Raw genomic sequence first — 16,577 nt, forward strand, 5'->3', positions numbered from 1 at the left:
GACCGAGCGGCTAATAGCACCACTGGACATCGCCTGTAGTCCCTTACCCCTTCCCTTTTCTAATTGTCCATATGCCGCGAGCTTAATAGCAACATATTTGTCCATACATCTTCTCTCTGGTCTACCATCCTATGAAATTGTGTCTATTATAGGCGACGGCGATGGGCGTGTCAGGGTAGGGCGTGGTCGTGCGGCATCAAGTATGGGTCGAAGCCATGTTGGTGATGATCGTGTTTGTGTGGTGGTCGTGTGCTTTCATCGTCGTCGCATTTCCGTTTCATTCGCACCTCACCCCCCGTCGGCGTCCGCAGTAGCCAAACACCGCCCGGTATCAGCCCTCCACTGCGCGACGGGCGGCGAAGAGACAATGCTCGGCGGTGGTGGGCGGTAGTTGCGGTGCGCTTTCAACACTGGCAGCCCGACGCTGAGCGCGGTCCAGTACTCTTGCGACTGGGGAGAGCCGAGCACAGGCTGGGGTGAGGGGGTAGTCGATGAAGGGGTGGCTGGGGCCGACGACGACGTGGATAGGCTGGATAAGCTCGACGAGCTCGAATTCGAGCTCGAGCTCGAGCCCGGCCGGCTGCTTGAAGCGCTTGAGGGGCTCGACGCGCTCAAACTGCTGGGACTAGGACTTATCGACATTGGTGACAAGGAGGACGACATGACGGCGGCGGGGCATCAGCGTCGCACCCACACGCTCCATCACCAGTTATATGCCTGCGTTCGTCGCGCCGGACCACGCCCCCGTGTTGTTCCAACGGCTCGTGCCTGCATCGTACTCGGACGCGATCGCCAGCGCCGTGTCATATGCACACGTACTGGCGGCCGCGGGGCCGGATGCTGATGTGATGATCTACATTGCCTGGGTGAGCGGCATTGGTGGTGAGTGGCAGGCGGTGATCGCCGCGGTGGTGATGACGTCGATCACCGAGGGCTGGGTGGAGCCGGGAGGCAACCGGGCTGTCGAACATTCCGTCTTCCTGGCTTGGCCCCTGGCCCACCAGCCAGTCTCCGCCGGCAACGCCGGCCCAGGGCGTGTCGATCTTGTCGATCTATCGAGTGCTTAAGGGCCAGCGAACGGATTAACGCGTTAGTGGGTGGTTGGTTGTCAGGAGGATGGCCTCTTGGGTGGGCATGGCTGGTGTGGAGCGCACTTGGCGACAAGCCTGTCACCGGGGGCGCGGCCGTAAGGCCGTGTGCTTGTGACGCTGACGGGCCCTGCATGAGCAGGATAGCGTGAGATGTCAGTGTGCATACGGCTCGTTACGAGGTCGAGTGGTTTGCTGGCCGAGATATACGGACGTTCGAGCGACTTGGCTTTCGTCAGACACAGCGGAGGGAGGGGTGGTAGGGACATGTCGGCGGTCTCGGCCTTCTGTGCGTTGGCCGCGGGTCGTCTGTGTTGAAGTGACTCGAGAATCAGTACGGCCTTATCGGCTCGCTTCGCCGAAGTAAGGCCGGCAGTGTACGCTCGAGCATTCTTTTATTTTGTAGATATAAGACGTCGCGACTGCGAACGACGTCTATTCACACAACCATCTCATCCAACAGTCTGCATCGTGTCCAGCACAACTCAGCAAGAGGCGCGCCAACGAGCCGCCCAACCTTCCCGCAAGCCCCAAGATCGGGGTAGGTGGGGTCGCGCATCCACACGACCGCAACGCCGGGGTGGAGGTGGACGACACGCGCGTTTCGCCTTCGACTTCGGATCGGAACACGACACTTTATGGACATGTCGGGGTTGGAGGAAACGCGTCGAGGTATGCAGGACGGATGGACGTGTCCTGCTTGGCCTTGTCTGCCATTGCCCACCTCCAGGAATGCTTTTCCCCGCAGCTTAGCCTCCTGGTCCCCGCAGACTTGCTCGTCCCCGCAGGCTTGCATGCCTTCGTCTGACAAAGCCATGCCAGCCCCCCCCCACCATCCACGCCCGGGGGGCCCCCGTCATCGCCTCGCCCGTGTGGGGAAGCTGGGCGTGGGAAGCTGGGGCGGAGGACTGGGTGAACAGCGGCTACCTGCTCCCCGCTTCCTCGTATCTGGGTGGCATGGGCATGTGACCCAACCTCTGCAGGAGCCCTGCCTGATACGACCCGAAGTTCTGGCCCGGGGTGTCGGTCGTCAGAAGCCGAAGTTCCCGCTCGGACTGTCGGTCGTCAGAAGCCGTGGCACAAACAGGTATTTGTGGCACTAACAACATCAGCTGACATTGATAGTGGCGTCTACATATCTGATCTGGCTGGATGTGGCTGGATCCGGCCGGGTATGGCTGAACATGTCGAGTCGAGTGGGCGGCGAGCGTGTAGAGCGTATATATGCAGAGGGGGAGCCCGTTGAGATGTCCCAAGAGACGACAACAACATCGCCCTCGCGACAATGTCTGACCACGAGACCCTCGACGACGCCCAACGCACCGATATGCTCGCGCACGGCCGGAATCCCGACTTGCCGGCCGAGCACCCCATCAACGCGCTCAGCCCGTGGCGCAAGGCTGCGATCCTGGGCACGCTGTCGTTCTGTGCGCTAATGGGTAATTTCAAGTACGTCGGCTGTGGCGCGAAACCGCCTCTACCCACAAACTAACGCCACGCCTCAGCGTCGCCATCATCCTCACGGCGTTTTTCCCAATGGCCGCGCAGTTCAAGACAAGCCCAGGCGCTATCGCAAACTGCGTCGGATACGCGTTCCTCGGGATGGCTGTCGGCCCGCTCTTCTGGAACCCGCTCTCGCGAACAGTGGGCAGGAGGCCAGTGTACCTCCTCGGCTCGGTACTTCTTCTCCCGTGCGCGGTGTGGTGTGCCCTCTCGCCGACGTACGGCTCGTTCGCCGCCGCGCGCGTCGTCACGGGCTTTTTCAACGGGTTTTCCCAGACGGTGCCGCCGGCGACCATTTCAGACATCTACGTCGAGCGCGTGCTCGGCTCCAAGATGGTGATATATATCGTGTGCCTTGTCTGCGCACCCGCCATCGCGCCCATCATCTCCGCCGGCATCATCAAGCACCACTCGTGGCGCAACCTCTTCTGGTTGGTGCTCGGTCTGTACGGCCTCCAACTCATCCTCTTCTTCTTCTTCGTCCCCGAGACGATGTGGAACGAGGACGACTCGGGCAACGAGAGCAATAACGAGGCCGACAAGGCCCCGCCGGTCCATGTCGAGGGCGAGAAGGTCACCCCTGCACCGGTGCGGCGCTCTGGCCACGTCGGCATAGCGTGGTATCCTTGGCAGCGGCCCCGCGAGTACCTGTCCATGATGATCTCACCCATCATCATGTTCAAGTACCTCGCCATCCTGATCACGTCCGTCTACTACGGCATGGTCTTCGCCTGGGGTGTCGGCGCCAGCATCATCCTGCCACAGAAGTACGCTGCACCGCCATACTCCTTTGGTCTCATCGCCACCGGCGCCACGTTCATCGCCTTCGGTATCGGCTCTGTTATTGGCCTTCCTCTAGGTGGAATTGCAGGCGACAAGGCTGTCGACTACTTCGCCAAGAAGACGGGCCGCCGCGAGCCCGAGCACCGCCTGTGGGCTATGTACCCCATGCTCCCGCTCTTCTTTGTCTCGTGCATCATCTGTGGCTGCGGGCTGCAGTACAACCTGCACTGGATCGCCTTTCTCATCGGTGGCGCAATCATGTACACGGCCCTCACGGCCATCACGGGCCTCCTCCAGACGTACGTGCTCGAGACGTACCTCCCCAAGGGCGCGGACACCCAGGCCGTGTTCACGTTCTGGAGGCTCATTTGGGCCTTTGTGGCCCCCTTCTTCATCTTCGACTGGGGAGTGAAGCACGGCTGGCTCCAAGAGTTTATTATACAGGGCGCGCTTGGCCTCGGACTGGGTCTCTTGCTCTGCTTTGGTCTCATTTGGAAGGGCAAGGAGTTGCGTGCGTGGCAGGGTATGCCGCAGCTCGAGTAGGGAGTGTGGGGAATCTGTAGCAGTGGCATGTAGCAATAGGATCCAGCAGTGTAATTCGCTTGGCTTGCCGAGGCCTCTTAACCGAGCTCTTTGTCGCCTGCACATGCATGCGGAATGGAGCGCACCTTACATGCCTGACGGCTCACAGCGCCATCTCGTTCCTTCACCCTCACCGGATCTCCGGCCCCCTGTCTGGGCCCACGTGGCGGATGCGTGGATGCCACGGGTTAATCACGTGATCCATCACCTCCACGCAACAACTCGCCGGCATCACAGGTATCCAGCCAACTCCGTTTCATTCGACCCGCGATAACACCGCCCCACAACACCAACGACACGGCGCACGGCACAGACGCGATGACGACCTCCTCCTCGCCGTCACCGCACCTCACGCCGCCATCAGCGACGCCGGCGCCCATCGATCCGCGGGACATAACCGACGCCTCGCAGATCGCTGCCCAGCTCGCGCTCCTCACGAGGCGCGAAGCGGACCTGACGCTGGCGCTGAACGCGCTCATCGCGGACCGGACGCAGGTCGACGGCGCGCTGAGCCGGCTCTCGCAGCTGACGACGGACGTCGACGCGCTCAGCATCGAGGTGGACGGCGTCGCGTCTGGCTCGTCGCGCCCAAACGGCCACCCTGGCCAGCCTCAGCAGCAGCAACGCATCTCGTCGCGCGGGCTCGGGCTGCAGAATGCCGACGTCGAGTACGACGATGGCACGGACGGCCTTGTAAGCCGCGTCAACCGCGTCTGGGAGACGAGCGAGCGCGTAGGCGGCAAGGTGCGCAAGCTCGACGAGGAGATCGGCAGGGTGCGCGAGGCGGCGGATGTCGTCACCGAGGTGCTGGAACTCAAGGTGCGTGGGTGTGAGCTGCTGGCGTGCTGACGCGCAGAATGCCCTCCAGACGCTCGCTATTGCTATCGAGAAGAACGACTGGGAGTCGGCGTCGAGAAGCTGTAAGCGCGCCATGAGCGTCAGCAAGGCTGTTCTTGAGGGCGAGTTTGCGGGTTCCGTTGTGGTGAGTTGAGCTTGCTCGCGTGAAGATCTCCTGCTCCACGGACGTCGTCTGCGCTGTTCTGCACGAGGAGGGAAGGGGAAATTCTTCCTCTGCCCACCGTCCCCACCCTCCTCCCTTCACTCCATTCTCACCTCTGCGACACTGCTAACACCACCAGCCAACACCACAATCACCACTACCCCCACCTCAGCAGCTCAACGAGCTGCGCGACTCGCTCCTGCAGACCTTTCGCGCCGAGTTTGACGCGGCCGCGGAGCGCAAGGACGAGGGCGAGGTCAGCCGGTATTTCCGCCTGTGGCCAGGCATCGGGGCCGAGGACGAGGGTCTCGAGGCGTACGGCGACTTTGTCGTTGGGCTCGTCAAGGCGCGGTCCACGGCGGCCGGCAAGCGTGAGTCTCGGCATAGCTACGATACCCGCACGCAGCTATTCGTTCCCAGCTTACACCCCCAGCCTCGTCGCCCGTGTACTATCTCACCAACCTCACCTCGCTCCTCGAGTCCATCGCCCACATCATCGACCAGCACCAGCCCGTCGTGGACAAGTACTACGGCACGGGGCGGATGCGCAAGGTCGTCGGGCGGCTGGTGGCGGAGAGCGACCGCGTAGTGAAGAACCTCGTTGAGGGTTGGGAGGAGGAGCGGAGGGTCGGCCGATTGGTGAGTCTAGCTCTGCGTCGTCGTGACTTCCAGCTAACTCCCCAGATATCCGAGACCAAGCAGTCGCGCTTCACGCTACTCTCCAACCCCGCGCTCGCGCCGCCCCTCTTCGCGTCCCTCACCAACCCCGCGGCTGCGAACCAGCTCTCCCTCGCCTCGCTCGCGAACACGACGTCCAACCTCACGTCCACGCTGCAGTCGTACGCGCCGGGAAGGAAGCAGGTGCCGACGGGCACTGCGACGCCTGTGCAGCCAGAGGAGGAGCCGGGCCCGGATCTCCGCGACGTCGACCGTATTCTCGGCGAGCTAGTCGCGCTTGGTGGTCGGTGGGCATTGTTCCGTCGTTTCGTTTGCTCTCAGCTTTCGGTGAGTCTGGTGCAATTCGTCGTGGACGCCACCCGCTCACGCCGCAGGACGAGGAAGGCGACCATGCGGCGCAGACACGAGCGACCCTCGAGCTGCTTGAGCAGTCGGGCTCACAACGAGCAATTGAGAACCTGCTCAAGGTCTACTACACCCCATTGGAGACGTGGTACCTCCGCACCTCCGTCGAGAAGGCGCACCGCCTCGACTCGCCCGACACGAGCGCCAAGCCGCACCTCTCCTCCATCCTGGACGACACGTTCTACCTCATCAAGCTGGTGCTCAACCGCGTCCTCTCGAGTGGATCCGTGTCCACCCTCTCGAGCCTGCGCGAGAAGATCACGAGCGTGCTGGAGACTGATTACGCGGCATACATCGGCAAGAAGATGGATCTGCTGTACACCAGCCCCGCGCCGCACGACCGTGCCGAGAAGGAGCGACGAGAGAAGGACCAGAAGGCATCGTACATCGTAAGTGCTAGCCAGTCGACGGCAGAAGCACGCGCTAATCCTTCAGATCTACTTGAACGACCTCGACGTCTCGGCCGACTACAACGACCGCATGCTGGCCGAGATCCGCGCCAACATCCCCCAGGTGTACCTCGAGACCGAGCTCGAGGCGGTGCTCGAAGAACTCGACATCCTGGGCGACCTCTCCAGCCAGTTCCGCTCGTCGTCGCGCTCCGGCCTCGAGCAGCTCTTCAACCAGGTCACGCGGCCACGGCTGCGCCCCATGCTGGACGAGTGCTACCGGGACGTGTCGTACCTGCTGGACGAGGACGCGTTCGCCGACGCCGAGGAGCACGACGTCGTGCGCCGGCGCTTCGTCCGCGCATGGGAGGGCATCGTCGAGGGCTTCAAGGTGGGTAACTCAGGGCTTTCGTCGCGCTGACCCACCAGGACGCATTCACAGACCACAACTACCAGACATTCTTCAACATGACGGTCGAGACGCTCGTCAAGCCGTGGGAGAAGATGGTCTTCAACATGCAGTTCTCGGAGGTGCGTTGACCGACGTCCGATGCCCAACTGACCCTGCAGCTCGGCGCGATCCGGTACGAGCGCGACATTCGCTCCGTGGCCAGCTACCTCTCCACGCAGGCGGCGTACGGCGGCGCGCGCGACAAGTTTACCCGCCTCTCGCAGATCGCGACCATCCTCAACCTCGACGCGGACGAGGACCCAGACGAGTTCTACTCCAACTCTGGCATTCCCTGGCGTCTGTCCAGGAACGAGTACAACACTGTCGTTGGGCTGCGCGAGTTCTAGGGGTTGATCTTGCCTATGCATTTGTTCATTGCATCCGGTGTTGAAGGAGGAGGCCGAGCAGCGACGCCCAGTCGGCATTTGACCAATTCAACGAACCCGTCGCCTCGGCAACCACCAAGCCACCACCAACTCGCCCGCCCTCCCGGCCATTCTGTAGAGTTTACATTTACTATGGCACAATGTATGACATGCAATTGAGGTTTCAGGGTGGTTTTCAAGTTGGGGGAGAGGGTGGTCAACATCCTCGGGGGGACATGGAAGTTGCTGGAGGAGCCGAGCCGTCGGCTAGTACCCCTCGGTCACCTCGGTCGTCTCGGTGATTTCGGTGCCTGCAGCGTCCGTGACGTCGACTTCAGAGGTAGCGGCCGACACGAGCTGGCTTCCACCGAACGAGCCGCCGCCGTTCTCGCGGTCCATGGCCTCGACCTCGAGCCAGCCGAGGACGCGCTGGACACCCGGGCGAGTCTCCTCCTTGCCCATCGCGACGCACTCCTCTCCGCGCTTGCGCATCGCCGAGACGAGGGACACGAGGCGGTCCCAGCGCCGCTCGAGGGCCGGGTCGTCCATCGCCTCCTCGAACTCGTCCTCGCCCCCGCCAGAGGTCGCGCCCTCGTCGTCGCTTGATCTCAGGCCGTGGGGCGGCGAGGCGAATGGCGTGGATGCCAAAGGTGGTGCGATGCGCGTCTCGCGCAGCATGCGCCGCAGCTTGGTGATCTCGCTGCGTTGCTTTGCCTTGGTACCTTCGAGGCTGCGGTTGATGGCTAATAATGACGAGTTGGAGATTTCTAGGTCTGCGATCTGAGTGGGTCAGCCCGACGCACGAGTTTCTGTACCCACCTTGCGCTCGACCTTGGCCTTCTCGGCGTCTGAGAAGCCGTCGGCAGACACAACCGCCTTGAGCTTGAGCTCCTCGTCATGGTCCTCGATGTCGCCATCGCCGTCGTCGGCGTCGGCATCAGCAATCGTGCTGCCGCTGAGACGATCGCGGCCCATGCGCGGAAGGTCGAGCTTGTGGCGCACGGGTGAGTACCCGCCTTCGCTCGACGAGCTTAAGCGACGAGAAGTCCACGCCCCCGGGCCACGGAGCGGCGTGCCATCCACCGACTCGATGGACCGTGTCGGCGTCATGAGTGGGAGGGCGACCGTTCGAAGCTCTGGCGACGTGGGTGGCAGTGGCAGGGGCGGTGGTGGGGCGTAGGGGTTCCACGGGAGCGGATGATGGTGCTTGCGCGGTGGTCGGTCGGCGATACTACCAGTGTCGGCTGCGCCAGAGAGCGCGAGACCAGATGAGGGGTTGGGCGAGGTGGGACAAGATGCGGCGGGGTGTTGGAAGACATGCTGGAAGGCGGCATGCAGTGGTGACACGGCGTCGAGGGGGCGGGTTGAGCGGACGGGCGACGAGTGGTTGGAGGAGGGTTCGGGCTCGACCAGGCTTGCCGTGCCAAAGGGAGCCCGAGGAACCGGCGCTTCCAGTCCAACGCCGAAGAGCGGAGGCGGAGACGGCTTGCGTTCGGGAATGAGCGTGGAGGGCGATAGCAACGCAGTGGACCTCTGCTGAGTCTGTAGCGCGGCAATCGCTGGCAGTGGTGACACGGCAGTCATGTTTGCAGATGCAGGGGTGACTTGGGCAAGTGGAGATACTTGAGGTCTTGATGCGTGCGCGACATGCGCCGCTCGGAAACCCAGACTGTCTTCTGGCGATGTCGACAACGCAGTAGTGGAGGGCGTAGGCGAAGACACGGATGCAGGAGTAGGCGTAGCTGGCGAAGGACGAATGTGTGCCGCGGGCGCGGTCGTCGCTGCTGCGGGGTCGTGTGTCGGTGTACTTCCCGACGGCTTTGCTTTTGGAGTACTCGACGACGTTTGGGCCGAGGACGCGCTCACTCCCGACAAGACGCTCGAAGCTGGCGTCGTCGGTCCTGGTGTGGAAGATCCCGAAACAATGGACGGTGAGCGAACCTTTGTGGGCCCGGTCGTGGTTGGAGCAGGGGACGCGGCGCCACTCCCAGTGGCAGCAGCACTATGCGACAGTCGTCTGGAAAGACCAGAAGCCGAGGACAGCGACGACGATGCCGCCGTGGGCAGGCCCGGTGTTGTCAGAACGTGTGAGGCCGGAACTTGTGCCTTTGCCACCAGGGGCTTTGCGCCTCCGGCGGCGGCGGCGCCTCTAGCAGCGGTGCCTGCGCCGCCGAGTACGGACCGGGGGGTGCCGGCGCCGACGGGCGATCTCGCGCGTGATGAGGGAGTCGACTCTGTCCGCAGTCCTATAGAGGACGAGGAAGCAGTTGTTGACGGTGCACGCGCAGGCCTGAGGCCTGGTGTCGATGCGCCGCTGCCGACTGGGGAAGAAGCAATGGACGCAGGGTTGACGCGCGCCTTGAGCCGGGGCTGCGTCGAGGCTGTTGAGGTCGACGCGGACACGGAGGCGAGGGAACTTGTCGACGGTGTCGGCGTAGACGACAAGCTCATCTGGCCTGTTACCTGAGTGACGCGCGTTAGGAACGGGGCTGACGCTGCACAAGAGACATCATGTCTTACTTTGCGACGGACGGCTGGCCGCGGAGCTGCGGAAGAGGAAGAACCAGACATTATGATGGGTGTGCTGGGCGAGATGCGGGCAATGTGGGGGCGGGGTTCTAGAGTTGCACTACCCCGTCGCGGGGGTGTGGGCGAAGGAGACGATGACGAGGAACTGCCGCTGTTATCGTGTTTGAATGGCGGAGTGAGCGAGAAGAGGAAACGGTTGGATAGGGAGCGATTGGGCGGAGTGGCTGGCGACTTTGGCTCAAGCAATGGGCGGGGGGTCGACTTGTCTTTAAACCGCGGCGATGACGGCGCGTGCCATGTCGACGACGGGGAGCGGCGCTGCTGTGTGGGTGACGAGGGGAGTGGCAGGAGGATGTGCGGTGTATTTGTTATTGTTGTTGTTGTTGTCGACGTCGGCGTCGTCGGAGTCACGGCGGCAGCAGCAGCAGCGGCGGCGGCGGCGACTTCACTACGGTCCTTGTTGACTGTTCGCCGTCGCGGCGATGACGGCGCGCCACGGGACCAATTCGACATTTGAAGGAACCCACAGCCAGGCGGGGGGGAAGGTGGGGTGGTGGCAAAAACCTTGTTTGTATGGGGGGATAAACAGTGGCGACGATGGCAACGACGCGGACGAGACAGGTAACAGCGGCGTGTAGAGTAGTGATGAGGACGAGGACAATGATGATGAGCAAACATGACCAAGTCGCAACCTCGTCAGGTGACAACAAAGAAGAATGCGAGCGTGACAAACGAACAGAGCGGCGCGATTAGAAATGACATTAGGGGTGTATTAGGATTTGATTAGGATAGTATTAGGAACTGATTTCTAATGACCCTACCCTGGCCGTGTTTGCCTTGTCACGTCTACCGCCGCCGTTGCGCGTTTTCCTCTACTCGTCGTCCTCTTCACAACTCTCCAATCCACGCAACTCACACATCTCTCCGCAATCCACCCTGCACCTCGCTCCCCGACTCCAGCCGCGATGAACAACTTCCCACCAGGCGGCGCGCCCATCTTCCCGGCCGGCGCCGGCGGTGCAGGCCTCGCCCAGTTCCAGCAGCAGCAGCAACAACAGCGAGGAGCGCACGCCCCACCAGGCCACCCACAGGCCGCCCACTTTGCAGCCGCCGCAGGCGCAGGCATCCACCAGCCAGGGATCGCCCACGGTCCCCCGGGGGGGCACATGCCCGTCGACCCGGCGCACCTCGCCATGCTCCAGCAGCAGGGCTGGCAGCAGCAGCAGCAGCAGCAGCAGCAGCAACAGCAGCAACAGCAGCAGCAGCTCGCGGCGCTCGCGGGCGCTGGCCAGCTCCCGCACGCGCTCGCGCTCCGCCAGCAGCAGGCGCACGCGGCCGCGCAGGCCCAGACACACGGCACTGGTAGCGGCACTGGCGGCACGGGCAAGAAGAAGAACAAGGTGGGTTGGGTGTTGTTGCTTGTTGTAACCCAGCGCACTCACACGCATCGTAGCGCGGACCCGCAGGCCAGTTGCTCCCCCGACACATGGCCGCCGCGCAGCCCCCGCACGGCAGCGAAGCGTACGCCAAGAACGCGATGGCGCCGCCGGGCGTCACGGTGGACAACATCGAGCCGTGGGCCGACCTCCTCGACGAGCTCGACCCCCGCGAGCTGGCGATGGGCCGGTTTAGGACACGGCATGAGATTATGGCCGAGATCTTTGGCCCGGAGCCTGTTAGTGAGTAGCAATAGGAGCAAGGCGCTAGCCTTGCTCCGGTCGCGGCCGGATGCCATCGCAGCGGGGAAGGGAACGCGCACCTGCCGCCCCCATCCGTCTCCGACCGAATCTCCCTTCCGCTCCTGTCTTTCCACACCGCTGACACTCCAGACTCAATACCACACAGCTCCTCTGACCCATGGGAGGGCCTTGGCGTGAACGGCGAGACACTAGAAGCGAAGGTGGTGAGTCATCCACCCATCCACCCCCTCTCCCCCACTGACGCCCACCCCCAGCTCTCGCTCGAGAAGAGCAACGCCGAGCTCGAGGCCAACTTTGAGGCCGACCTCGAGGCGTGGCGCAAGCGTCTGGAGGAGGCGAGCGGGCCCGTCGTCGCGGCGTAAAACGGCCTGAGCGGTCGGTGCTGTAGTCTGCTGTATGTCACGAGTGTAGCGATGGCGCGGGGGGCCGAGCACGCTCGTCCCGTGACGATTGCTGGCGCGGGTGACGCCAGGTGACGCTCGTGGCTTGTGCGACCGCGTCCTACCACCCGCCACGGCCGCCACACGGCTGGTCCATGAGGCTACGAGAGAGAGACTGACTGAGCGCGATTATCGACGCTGATCGCGGGGAAGGGCGACAGCGCAGGCGGTGGCTCGCGGGCCTCTGATGCGATCGATCGGGTGCGCGTGCAGATGAAGCCGAGTGTGACTGACTGCTGGTTGCCCTGTCGTGACCGATCAGTGAGGGACTTGCCAGCACCTCCTCGGGCTGCAATCAATCATGCACACGCCACAACACCTTGTTCATGCATGCTCTACAACGTCCGCTTGCTAACGTTCTCGCCCCTCACACCCTAACAGCCTCACTGACCCCATAGAGGGCCTTCATGACCATCTCGTCTTCCCAGCGCTCGCCGACAATCTGGAGCGCGAGCGGCGCGCCAGTAAAGACCTCGGCATCATACCGCTCGGCATTGAGCTTGTCCTCTTCGCTCAGCCACGCGCGGTCGCCCTCCTTATCCGCCTTGTCGGCGGGGTTACTCGGGTCGACATACAGGCCCGTAGGGAACACGGCGCCGGGCATGTCGAGGATGTTGAACAGCGCAGTGTAGGCCCAGTACTTGCTCGTGCCGAGCACGGGCGCCGGGCCGGGGTACGCAGGCGTGAGGATGATGTCCACCTTCTGCTCGGCGTAGTAGCGCCACCAGTCGAGCCGGAACGCGTCGCGCGCGCGGTTGAGCGCGCGGATCTGCGTCGCCGTGTTGTCGACGGCGCCGTCCATGATCCACTCGGTGAGCGGGAGGATCGGCTCGCCGCTCGCCGCCGCCGTCGCGCGGATATGCGCGCCCCCGTCGGTGAAGTACAGGGAGCGCAGCGTCTCCCACCCCTCGGCGGTACGGTAGGGCTTGAAGTCGACGACGTCGTAGCCCTTGGCCTTGAGCCGCTCGACGGCGGCCGAGAGCGCGCGGCGCATAGGCGGCTGCGGGAGCACGACGCCGTCGTCCCACATGACGCCGATGCGCGGGCGCTCCCCGCCGTGCGTGTACCGCGCGCTCTCAGGGCGCCACGGCATGCCGACCATGGTCGGGTCGCGGCGCCACGGCTCGGCCGCCAGGATGGACGAAATGAACAGCTCGCAGTCGCGCGCGGACACGCCCATCGGGCCGACGGCGCCAATGATCGTCTCTTGGCCAGGCATGCCGCTCGTGTTGCCCTGCTTTGGGATACGCGCCGCGGTCGGCTTGAAGCCGAACAGGCCGCAGTTGGAGCAGGGGTTGCGGATCGAGCCGCCGATGTCGGTGCCGATGCTGGGGCGGAGCGTTAGCGACGCCGCGCGGGGTGCTCGGCGCGGAGCGACGGGCGGGGCGGGGCTCGGCAGGCATCAAGCCTATGCCAACGGCCCGAGATCCACCCGCCCGCTCGCTCCACTCGCGGTCACTCGCTTACTCACCCAAGCACACTCCCCCCACCAGCAATCAGCGCGCTCTCGCCGCCCGAGCTGCCGCCGGGGGTAAGGCGCGTGTTCCACGGGTTGAGCGTCTCGCCGAGGAAGCTGTTGGTCTCGAGGTGCATGATCGCCTGGGGGTTGGTCGTCTTCGCGTAGAACACGGCGCCGGCCTTGCGCAGCGCAGCGACGATGACGCTGTCCTCGGTTGGCTGGAGGGCCGGGTCGAGCGCGCCGGCGAGGGAGCCGCAAGTTCGCGCGCGGCCTGCGAGGCCGATCATGTCTGGGGGGTGAGCGGCGCGCGAGGAGAGCGAGGGCGGTCGACTTACCCTTGACGCTGATGGGTACACCGTGCAACGGCCCAACGACCTTGCCCGTCCGCGCGAGCTCCTCGTCCAGCGCCTGCGCCTGCGCGACCGCCTCGGCAGGAAAGAAGTCCATGATGCTGTGCGTTGCCTGCGAGCTGATCGCCGCGGCCTTGGCGTACGCCGTGACGACTTCGACGGCGGTGTACTCCCGTGTCGCGATGGCCGCGGCAAGCGCCGTCGCGTCGAGGGCCTTGAGCTCTACTTCGCGTTGCGTGAGGAGGCCGCTCGTCTCGGGCAGGCGGGTGACGTTTAGCGGGAGGTTGGACAGGACGTCGGCGCTCAGGCGCCACTCCGCGGGAATCTGCGCCGCGATGCGCGCCTTGTAGGCCTCTGCTTGCGTCTTCCAGTCTGTCATGGCGTTGATGGGTGCTTGCTCGGTGATGCTGGTGCTTGTGGTGGTTATATGGATGTGGTTGAGAAGGAGACGGCGATAGAGGTCGTGTTGTGCCAAGCGTCGCTTGACGGCTGTCGCGATAGCCGCCCAGTCGTCACTCGAGCAGGTGGGGCGGCGGCTGGGCCTCGTTCCGAGGCAGACGAGCGCGGCTAACCACATGGTCGTGTGCGAGATGCAGCAGCGGTGACTGCAGAGCAGGCGGGTGAGATGGGCGGCTATAAGGCGGCTAACCCGCGGCTAGGCGGCTGTCACCGACCGGCGCTGCGAGATATCGGCTGGGCTGGGGCCGTCGGCGTCGGCGACGACGACGAGGAGACCGACTTGCGAGTGGACGAGTATACTGAGCTGGATAAGGCCGATTCTATGTAGGTGCGCGCAGCCGCCGGCAGTGCCATCAGTGATATCGGTACGAGCTACGCGCGGGCTAGAGAACGTGCAGCTGTCCCGAGCAGCCTTGTCCCTCGCCCTCGCCGTCGGCCAGACAAACAAACAAGCAATGCATCCTACCAAGCTAAACCCCCACACCAGAGTTCTTCCCCCGGAGAGGGAACAACGCCCCCGCGACCCCCCCGAGAAACGTACACGCCGACACGAAGATCAGCAACGGCCCATACGTCGTCGCGCCGTACGCGCCCGCGGCGCCCTTGAACGGGCCGTATTGGAGGAGCTTGGTGCTGATGGGCCCCGAGGTCAGGTTGCCTACCCCGCGGAGGGCGATGAGGAGGGGGAGCGCGAGGCCGGGGACCATTGGGTCGCCGTCTGGGCGGTGTGAGCTGGGGACACAACATTGCGAGGCGACGGGCGAGATGGCCTGGCACTGCCCCAGGCCACCTCGCCGCTCGCGACTCACCAGCCATAATCGTCACCATCTTGCCATAAGTCCCCGCGACACTGGCGCCACTCATCCCCCAAACGATGCTGAACGCGACGAGCGGGCCAGAGCTGGTCCCGAAGCCCCAGAGCAGCAGGCACCCCGCCGCCGCGACGCTGCACCACAGCGGGAGGATCCAGCGGACGGGGACGCGGTCGGAAATGTGCCCCGTTATCATCAGCCCGGGGACCGTGACGGCGTTGAGGATCGAGAGGATCGCTGCGCCGCCTGGGCGCGTGGCGTTGACTGTTGCTGCGAAGGCTGCAGGGGTGAGCGAACTGTTTGCTTCTACGGCGCTCGCTCCGCTCGCTACTGCCCCACTTACACGGGAGCCACAACATCGGGATGAAAGACGACAAGCTCGTAATCATCATAAAAGTGAACGCGACGGCAGGCGCCCGCGCACGCATCCACCTAAAGTCCATCTTTCTGCGCGCGTGCCGCCTCACGCCCGCCTCGCGCGGCGGGAGCGGGATGCGGCGCTTGATGAACACGACCGCGACGAGGTTGAGCGCCGCGTACGACAGGGCGAGAGAGAGCATGGTGGTGCGGTAGCCAAACTTGCCGAGCAGGGCGTTCACGACGAACGGATACACTGTGCCGCCTACGCCTGCGCCGGCGAACACTGTCGCTGTTGCCAGGCCGCGGTACTGGTGGAACCATTCGAAGATGATTGTCGCGCAGGGGAGGTAGAAGGCTGCGGCGGTGTGAGCGAGCGAGCGAGGGAGGTGTGGTTGGGAGAGGTTGCACAAGCGCGTGTAAGGGGCACATACGCCGACAGCTGCCGATGCTGGCCGAGCCACCACGCTCGCCGCCCCGCGCCGCGCACCACGCCAACTCACCCCCCGAGAACGGATACATGATCCCAAAGGTGATCACCAGCTGCCATGCCTGCGTGACGAACGCGCTGGCAATCAGGCCGGCAGTCGCGACGAACAGGCCGAGGAGCTGGATTTGGCGCTCGTACCAGGGCAGGGCGGTGAAGATGCTGCGCGTGTGAGCGGTGTCTTGCGGTCCTCCTCAGTCCTCGCTTTCTCCGGCCTCCCTCCCTTCCTCCTCCCCAGTGCCCGTCTCCGCCCCGCTCGCTCGCTCCACTCGCTCCCAGGTCGACACTCACGGCCCCATAATAGCGCCCGACGCGAACAAAATCGCAGTGGGCAGGGTACTCGCCAAGCTGAGCGCATTCGCGTCCCCCTGCCCCGGGAAGAGCGACGAGCTCCAGTACTCGTGGAGCACGCCGACGCTGAAGGGAAAGCCCCAGACGAGCCCGTCCATCGCTGCTGCGGCGAGGAGGAAGAGGATGGCGTCTTTGCCCTTGTCTACCGGGGGCAGGGTGGACGTTTCGCGCTCTTGCGGTTGGGCGTCGGGCGAGGTGGGCGAGGACGGGGTGAGCTCGGTGAGGGCGTACATGTCGTCGTCTTTCGGCGTGGAGGGCGCTGGCGCCGCCGGCACCATCGTGTCGTGTGCTGTCGTTGCCATGGGTTAGTGGGAGTTAGTTGTTGCGTTGCGGCGTTTGTCAGCTGGCCATTATTATCAGCGCTGTTGCTTGGCCGCGGCGAAGCGAGG

The 16,577-nt window shown here is 64.1% G+C and overlaps 7 protein-coding genes across 7 annotated transcripts; 3 read left to right on the forward strand and 4 right to left on the reverse strand.

Annotated features, from left to right (window-relative positions):
- Positions 1 to 288: 288 nt before the first annotated feature.
- On the reverse strand, positions 289 to 703 carry LOC62_02G003392 (uncharacterized protein; the record flags this gene model as incomplete). The annotated part of the gene is made up of 3 exons (XM_062769927.1): positions 289 to 471; positions 515 to 619; positions 695 to 703. 3 exons carry the CDS (start codon positions 701 to 703, stop codon positions 289 to 291), a joined length of 297 nt encoding a protein of 98 aa, XP_062625911.1.
- A 1,712-nt stretch (positions 704 to 2,415) lies between these two features.
- On the forward strand, positions 2,416 to 7,380 carry cog4 (Conserved oligomeric Golgi complex subunit 4; the record flags this gene model as incomplete). Its single annotated transcript, XM_062769928.1, has 11 exons — positions 2,416 to 2,537; positions 2,594 to 3,885; positions 4,321 to 4,775; positions 4,813 to 4,938; positions 5,096 to 5,327; positions 5,390 to 5,595; positions 5,641 to 5,961; positions 6,009 to 6,428; positions 6,475 to 6,819; positions 6,858 to 6,959; positions 6,999 to 7,380. 11 exons carry the CDS (start codon positions 2,416 to 2,418, stop codon positions 7,224 to 7,226), a joined length of 3,849 nt encoding a protein of 1,282 aa, XP_062625912.1. The 3' UTR covers positions 7,227 to 7,380.
- LOC62_02G003395 (uncharacterized protein) lies at positions 7,373 to 10,286 on the reverse strand (the record flags this gene model as incomplete). Its single annotated transcript, XM_062769930.1, has 3 exons — positions 7,373 to 8,024; positions 8,064 to 9,707; positions 9,765 to 10,286. 3 exons carry the CDS (start codon positions 10,284 to 10,286, stop codon positions 7,512 to 7,514), a joined length of 2,679 nt encoding a protein of 892 aa, XP_062625913.1. The 3' UTR covers positions 7,373 to 7,511.
- Positions 9,001 to 9,711, forward strand: LOC62_02G003394 (uncharacterized protein; the record flags this gene model as incomplete). The annotated part of the gene is made up of 1 exon (XM_062769929.1): positions 9,001 to 9,711. One exon carries the CDS (start codon positions 9,001 to 9,003, stop codon positions 9,709 to 9,711), a length of 711 nt encoding a protein of 236 aa, XP_062625914.1.
- Positions 10,287 to 10,939: 653 nt separating the features above from the next.
- LOC62_02G003396 (uncharacterized protein) lies at positions 10,940 to 11,889 on the forward strand (the record flags this gene model as incomplete). The annotated part of the gene is made up of 4 exons (XM_062769931.1): positions 10,940 to 11,173; positions 11,227 to 11,452; positions 11,603 to 11,676; positions 11,728 to 11,889. 4 exons carry the CDS (start codon positions 10,940 to 10,942, stop codon positions 11,833 to 11,835), a joined length of 642 nt encoding a protein of 213 aa, XP_062625915.1. The 3' UTR covers positions 11,836 to 11,889.
- Positions 11,890 to 12,280: 391 nt separating this feature from the next.
- On the reverse strand, positions 12,281 to 14,101 carry SPCC550.07_0 (Putative amidase; the record flags this gene model as incomplete). The annotated part of the gene is made up of 3 exons (XM_062769932.1): positions 12,281 to 13,241; positions 13,385 to 13,661; positions 13,708 to 14,101. 3 exons carry the CDS (start codon positions 14,099 to 14,101, stop codon positions 12,281 to 12,283), a joined length of 1,632 nt encoding a protein of 543 aa, XP_062625916.1.
- A 550-nt stretch (positions 14,102 to 14,651) lies between these two features.
- Positions 14,652 to 16,466, reverse strand: asaE_5 (MFS transporter asaE; the record flags this gene model as incomplete). The annotated part of the gene is made up of 5 exons (XM_062769933.1): positions 14,652 to 14,899; positions 14,991 to 15,272; positions 15,337 to 15,708; positions 15,854 to 15,999; positions 16,129 to 16,466. 5 exons carry the CDS (start codon positions 16,464 to 16,466, stop codon positions 14,652 to 14,654), a joined length of 1,386 nt encoding a protein of 461 aa, XP_062625917.1.
- Positions 16,467 to 16,577: the final 111 nt, after the last annotated feature.

Source organism: Vanrija pseudolonga, chromosome 2 (assembly GCF_020906515.1).
Source record: "Vanrija pseudolonga chromosome 2, complete sequence".
Taxonomy (NCBI): Eukaryota; Fungi; Basidiomycota; class Tremellomycetes; order Trichosporonales; family Trichosporonaceae; genus Vanrija; species Vanrija pseudolonga.